Genomic DNA, 7746 nt, shown 5'->3' on the forward strand with positions numbered 1-7746 from the left:
AAGGTATCATAGTCCTTAAACCCAGTATAGAAACGTATAGTCTGGGAGTCACAACAAAAATGATCTAAGAAAAACAATTTGTTCTTCGTTGCCTCAAGCTGTTGACGTAGATTACTGACTTCTTGTCTTGCAGCTTCCAGCTGATGTGCTATGTGACATGATAATCATGATCAGGACACACAAGTGGCACCATATCTCTCTTGGTATTGTGCTCTCGTGACACACATGTACTTGATCCAGTGCTCCATTCAAGATTTCATTGGGTATGCTGGTTTTCTCTCTGAAAATAGGAGTGAAAAATTAAGAGAAACATCAGAAATTTGTTCATAAAAGTACGTACCTTTTCACATGTGGTCCTATATGACTTCACAATAAAAATGATAAAGTAATACTTAAGATTTGTACTGCTGCAAAACATGCTATCTTAAATTAAAAATAGTGTATGAGATGCATTGTGATATGAAAATTATAAAATTAGTTACAATCTGTTCAAAATAAAGCAGTTCAACATACCTGATTATTTTGAATAAAAACATAAAGAAAGAAAGCAGTCAGTTGTGAATATAAAGCCATTTATATTATTTACATCAGTAAAAAACTATGATATATGTCACTTTGGGATGATATTGTAATGTAATTTTGGAAGTGGTTTGAAATCACACATGTAAGACATGTTGTATTATAAAACATACAGACATCCAACTATCAATCTATAATTGTACAATAGTTTGTAAATACCAATGATATTAACAATAATGTCAAGGGTGTATAGCAGGCATTTAGCTAGTTGATTAACTAGTTCATCCCAAGATTCCTTATACAGGGACTGAAATAGAGAACTTCGTCAATTGGCCATTTGCAGGAATGTCGTGTTATTTTACATGTAATTGTGTATTAGAGTTCACTCCCTTCCACCATGCTGCAGATAGAGTTAGCTGCCTTGCTTTTTTCTCACATGCTCGCAAGCATGGCGGCTGGTTTTCAAACCTGAGGACACAAAACCTGTAAGTAAACATATTTAACCAAGAGATAGTTGCCACTATGGAGCAGAAGGGTGACGTTAGGCCCAAACGTATGGCTGCTGGTGCCCGGATGGGCGAAAAGGTGGATGCATTAAAACCAACAACCCAGAAGATGTCGACAATTAGGTCAGAGTCGAGTTCCAATGTCAACACGCCCTTGAAGTCCGACGTCCAGGACACGTTGGTTGAGCAAACTACGGACATAGAAGCCGAGTGTGTAGTGCTGGAAAGAAGCTGTAACGGATGGAGCTGATGAGGAAACGTGATCGTCTCAGGCGAGATATGCTCCATCTTGAACAATCTCAATCTCTCCCGTCAAGCGGGATGTCGTTTCAAGATGGCGGGCTTTCTAGCACGGCGAGGTCAAGCGGGAACGGACTGGGTACGGCCCCAGGTAAGAAAGCCCTGAAGATAACCGACTATGTCTGGGTCGATAGTCTTGACATGATGGATGACAGAAGGAAACCTGCTGATATAGGTGATGGTGTTACCTTAGACATTGGGAGTTTGAAAAACAATCTTAGTCGTATGTCGTTAGAAATGTGGACCTACGCGAGTGTTGCCATCCTTAGAGAGATGATAGACCATGGTGAGGTCGCTTGTCAAGGATTAACTAGCTCATCCCAAGATTGCTTATACGGGGATTGAGATACAGAACTTCGTCAATGGGCCATTAGCAGGATTATCAGACAGTTTCTGATTTTAGAATTGGTCACTTCCCTTGTATCAATAGTAAACTTCAAACTTTTAATGGGTCATTCTAATGTCCAAAGTGGTCCACAGCCGCTGCCTTTCCCAACCCCTGCTTATAACACCCCCACCCAACCCAAGTGCTTAAATAATAAGGAACACTAAAAATTGATCTTTAAAATATCGATGTAAATAATATAGTATCAAAATGGACTCACATACGAGCTCTCTTTTGATGACCGATTCGCACAGATGGTGTTTGTGTCCAAGGAAACAAAGTGGGTAAACCCTCCCGCTTAACCACTCTCTTCCCATTCAAGGTCCTTTTGAATGCACTTGATTCAAAGTGAGATGAACACACTCGTGTCGCATGACTAAGCTGAAAAACACAATTGTTATGTTATTATATCGCTTTGGATTACTAACCGACGTTTTCGTTATTGAAACCAATGACAAATATATCAGTGACATGTCCAGCTGATTTATCATTGATTTTGTCTACAAAGCACGAAAACTGCAGTGTAGATTTAGCTGAACTTTATGATAGCTAAATTTCAGTTATATCTACTTACCCGAAATTGTGGGCCTAAGTCACTTTTGATCTTTATGACCCACTCTTTCCGTAGCTTACTGTATGTGGGGAACTTGTGAAACGATAAAGACTTGTCTGCGTCGTATCGAGAATCATTTGTGCACTGAGGCACAGCAGTGATACGCCGCCGTGTTGGTCGTTCTGTTTGCGTCCCCAGCCTCGCCGCGTATAGTTGGGGTCGCTTAAAAGTCGGGCCGGGCCGGGCCAAATATATTATTGGATAATGAACCATACATTTTCAACCAAACCATACTTGGAATTCTAGCTACCCAAATGCGCAGATTTCGTTTTAATATTCTGCAATCCAGTTTTAGTAGTACCCGGTGGCCCGGCCCGACTTTTCTTGGCCCGACTTTTAGGCCATCCCCGTACAGGTTACACAACACCAAATGTTTTCCCATTGACTTCTATAGTAACCTTATATTTTAAAAATAAATATCCAGGCTATCAATAGCCATTCCATGTACACATGGGCACAGTCTGGCCTCTCAGCTACAATAAAACACATGTTGTGGCCAACTTGTCCGGCACATTTGCCAAGCACAGGAAGCGGGACACATCAACCCCCAGCTCCGCACCGAATGTCACCTACTTCAAAATATATGTACACACATAAGCATAACCCATGGTGATAAAAATGACAGCACTAAATACTTAAAATTGTAGCCAGTTTTAATAACAGGGTGGATGTGCTTTTAAAACACATACACATCTTACACTATTTCATCCAATCACAGCTGTCACAGGCCTCTGTCCGGTCTTCGCTCGGGCAGCATGTGATATTGATATAGTGTAGTGGAACCTGTAGTTTCGCTTGCCTGTGTGTGGGCGTTGTGGCATAAACGGGTTACCGTAGTTTAACCGGTGCGCCACAGCAATGCAGTACATGTATGAACGTGTAACGTTTCATCGATATCCGATGGTTGGATCAGTTTAATTCTAAGTATCTGACGACTCAGTTTCCACGGGGAATCTACGTAAGTCAAATATTGTTTGTACAAGTTCACAAAGTGACAAATGTGAACGTTTCATACAGGCATGGTTCTCCCAGCGATCGTGACACCGACAGGATATTCCCAGTCCGAGTGAAGCTGGCTCGCAACGTAGGGAAACTTAAAAAAAAATAACATGTCCCGCAATCTCTTATGTATAGAATGGGGGTGTCAGTTATTAGTGTAATTATCTGTCACTCACAAAAAATGTTGTGGGGTGTAAGCGGAAATAGACCAGACGATGGGTGTATATAAAACACGGAACTGTATGAAACGAAGTGTAAGTTCCTTGGTAATTTTATTATTCGCTAATCTCGCAACTAACCTAGTTTACTTGGATTGTATTCCGTATTGATTTTGCACATACATCGGCAGATGTTTAAATCTGAACATATAAAATAGGAATTGAGAACTAAAACGAATTGCGAAACTACTTGCTGTCTACTTCTCTTATATTCTCTTATATCTGTGATGCATTGTAATGAACATTTTTTTCATTCCAGTTGACACCAATGTGGTGTCAATATCAAGCAGTAATTAGAAAAACAACATGGGGTATTTACAGACCGCTGCCGTATTGCTGAAATATTGCTGGGTACGGCCTAGAACTAACTCTCTCACTCACTGACCACATCTTTGTTTACAAACAATAGGATCAGCGAGATATATGCATTCATACGCAGGTTCAGCGGTCCGTCTAATTTGCGTCGTTTCATTTGGGTTTACGATCTATCTTGGTAAGAAGTTAATATTCAATAAGTCAATATTTTAGATGATGTGAGTATTAATCAAATGTATCTGAACACATTAAATGAACTGAAATTTTGATTGCAGAGTTTTATCGTTTTCAGAAAAAGCAAGAAAACAACTACCATCTCTACAAGCACACATCATGCTAAACATGGCAGGTGGTTGCAGCCTGATAGGTTGCAGTTCTATACGTCGTCTTCAAGTCATTTCAAGATCGTTAGCGTTGAATGCCTCACCCCCTACTCTGACTGTAGAACCGGCCGATGCCATGATAGATGAACCTGTGACAATCAGAGTATCAGGCCTTCAGCGGCATCAGAAGATGACTCTTTCTGCTGTTCTTAGTGGGGCCGGAAAGGAGTTTGTGTCCTGCGCACACTATACAGCTGATGAAACAGGTCAGGTGAATACAACTGTCCATACAAGTCAAGGCGGGTCGTTTATGGGTGAGTATACGTCACTTTGAAACATCCAGAACTATAGTGGAATCTTTACAAGACTTTGAACTTTGAGTATAAAGAACCAAACCTAATAAACAGGAACTGACAGTTCACTAAAGAATCACAGGGACAATTTGTTGATAATAACTAACAACATTGTTTCAGGTGTTGAACCTATGGGACTTTTCTGGTCCATGGTGCCGTCGCTGAAACATAGGAGGACAACGCGCCTACTGATTAAAGACGTCACAATTCCATACGACGTCAGAATATCGGTGTTTTCAAATCATTTGGACCTTGAATCCATCCAGTCAGCCAGTATCAAGGCAGGAGAAATAGCTGCAACACACATTACTCGGAGGTACTTAAAAAATGGAGTGCAAAGGTTCCCCATCAAAACTGGGCGAATACGAGGAACTCTGTTTATTCCTTCAGGTAAATGTGCAATATGAATATACGGCTGTTTGCTGGCTAGTGTTATGGGTTTTGTCTTGTTCTGTTCGTAAACATGCATTTAATTAAAGTAACAATTCTTACTAGTCTCTTGTGTTTTAAAAGGAAAACATTTTGAAAATATTGTATGTAGAATCTGTTTCATTACCGGGTTGGCAATGAAAGCGCAGTGAGACAAATTTTGTATATTTCATGTCTTTCTTAAATGTAAAAGATATTAAAAAGGTGTGACACCCTGTTAGCTTACCTCCATGATAAAACAAGGATTGGTCGGCTTGGAGTCCTATGTAATATATACGCATGTTTTGTGTGTCGGTGTGCAGGCGTTCTAAAGGAAAACCAAGTTCTAAGGATTAGCAATTTCCTTATTGCAATAAGTACCATATTTCGACGTATGTACTAGCACCGTTACCACTTGCCTCAAAACGGTGTTAGTACCTACGCCGAAACGTCGCACTTATTGCAATCGAGAAGTTGACTAGCCATAGAGCCTGGTTTTCCTTCATAACTTCAGCGCGCAAACACACGACTGATACATCTTAACAACCCCTAAAATGCCTCTCAAAGAACTTCATGAGTTCCATTTCGCCTCACCTTGACAGTTTTATCAAAAATGAGTGGAGAAACAAAAGTCCCGTAAGATACCTGTGTCTACCTATTCACTCGAACAATTATAATGGCATAGTATACACCCAAATCAAGGATTCTTAAGTGCGACTAAATATGAATCGATTGTAGTACTTATTAACAGATGTTTTGTAATCACATATTTACATGCATACGTACGTTTCCATGTATAACCCTAACATCAACAATACTTGCTGCTTAAGGCGATGGACCATTCCCCGCGGTCCTTGACATGTTTGGAGGTACAGGGGGTCTGTTTGAGTTCCGGGCGGCCCTTCTCGCCTCAAGGGGATTTCTTACATTTGCACTGGCCTACTTGGGATACGACGGCCTCACCAACGACTTTGACGAACTTGAATATGGTTATTTTCAGGTGAGTCAGTTCGGGTTTTGGTGTGTTTAATTTGGTGTTTAATGGCCACCTATCTGACGCCCGTCAGAGTCAGTTTAGGTATCTTTAGCTGGAAAATCTGGAGCTCTTCTCTAAATGCTCGAAACAAGGTCAAAGCTGCCAGTGCATTTGCTGTGCCTGTCCTGTCCTATATCTTTGGAGTAGTTAATTGGACGAAACAAGATATCCATAGTCTGGACCAGCTGACCAAAAGGCATCGGGTCTGATAACAGAGCTCATAACCCTCGTTCCTTTCTTAATCATTGATTTATGCCAGTCACTTCTGGAGGTCGAAGTTTGATAAATGTGGAGGTTCTTCATGCTATAATTTTATTGTGTTATCACATATTTATTTATCGGATGACATATGGTGGCTCGTTGTTTCTACTATCGTCTCCGCCATGCCTGTGGCTTTGTCTCCGTACATGGTATGATCCTGAACATATCCAGGGCGTCATTGGAAATAATAGCTTTGAACTTTTATGGAATTGGCCCAGACACAGCATCAGGTAACAAACGTGATCTCTTGTCCTTTTTGATAAAGCCAATGGATTTATTATATATATATATGGGCACCAAAAACATTGGGGAGTCTGGGGAGACATTTGAAAGGCGAGGTCCGCATAATTTGCATACTTTTCCTGAATCTTGCCAATCACTTTGCTGTCAAAAGGGACTGAAAATTATATAATGTTACAGCAACGTGATCGGCAAGATTCAGGAAAAGTATGCAAATTATGGGGACCTCGCCTTTCAAGTGTCTCCCGAGACTCCCCAATGTTTTCGGTGCCCATGGTTTGGTACTTCCTGATCTCTTGGTTCGGATCAGGAGAGTGCCCGGGCTCTCCGCCGGGACGGGATGCACAGCCCTTCTGACAATCTGGGTAATGCAGGAACCTGCAGTGTTGGGGAGTCTATATATTTTCCGGAAAATGTTTGGTGGGTTCCACTAGGTAGCGTTCCTTGGAGAAGTCCCATTCGCTGTCTGGGTTGCGTGTTGATGGGACAAGGGCCCTGGTCTAATGATGAGCCTTACCAGCCTGACTGTGACAGGATCACCTGAACCCACTCTGCTGCATTTTTAGCTTAGTCTGTAAGATGTAGAGATCGCTTTTTAGTAGTTAATGATTTTAATTCCCTTCACGGATCATGGCTTCAGACTCGGAATTTCAGATCTGGACTGACGGATGTGGTTTCAATTATGAACTTCATACTGATATGGGTTAAGAAGTACACTTAGGCCTTAAAATACCGTATATTCCGTAAATATCGACGAGAAATCTCACCGAGTGGTGGCGGGTGTGACACAGGCATCTGTACCAGCTTGTACGATCGAAAAGGACACCGACTTGCTCGTCACACGTATTCCTTACATCTCAGACAACAGGTGCGAAAACTCGTCGGGATTCCCTGTTTTCAGCATTCATGTATCCTGTGAGAAGAGACTAAAATGGGCAACGACTGTGCCAGTGTGTTAAGTGTCATTGTGCATGGGTGGATGGAAAGGAGGGGTGTAGGGATGCGCACCTTCCACTTTTGTTCTGGAAGTTTATTGCATGACCACTGAATTTCACTTGAAAACAACACTCTAACACGCACCAACGACACCATTCGTGACTACTCCTGTCATTCCGGCAAGAGGGATGGCGTCTCGTGCCCCTTTCATGGCCATGTTTACGACAAGGCCCTGTATAATCGTAACCGGACAGGGGGATGAAATAGCCTAATACTACCACTGTTACCAAGGAAAGATAACTCTGAATATTCCAAGAATATCCTGTAGCATTAT

General features: G+C 41.6%; 1 protein-coding gene across 1 annotated transcript in view; it reads left to right on the forward strand.

The window, feature by feature from the left end:
* Window positions 1-3101: 3101 nt before the first annotated feature.
* LOC137293650 (bile acid-CoA:amino acid N-acyltransferase-like) overlaps window positions 3102-7746 on the forward strand; it is an 11257-nt gene continuing 6612 nt past the window's right edge. The window contains exons 1-4 of the mRNA XM_067824326.1: window positions 3102-3281; window positions 4148-4492; window positions 4652-4921; window positions 5770-5939. Coding sequence (XP_067680427.1) covers window positions 4189-4492; window positions 4652-4921; window positions 5770-5939 — 744 coding nt within the window. The 5' untranslated portion in view covers window positions 3102-3281; window positions 4148-4188. The remainder of the gene's footprint in view (window positions 3282-4147; window positions 4493-4651; window positions 4922-5769; window positions 5940-7746) is intronic.

Source organism: Haliotis asinina, chromosome 8 (genome assembly GCF_037392515.1).
Source record: "Haliotis asinina isolate JCU_RB_2024 chromosome 8, JCU_Hal_asi_v2, whole genome shotgun sequence".
NCBI classification, from domain to species: domain Eukaryota; kingdom Metazoa; phylum Mollusca; class Gastropoda; order Lepetellida; family Haliotidae; genus Haliotis; species Haliotis asinina.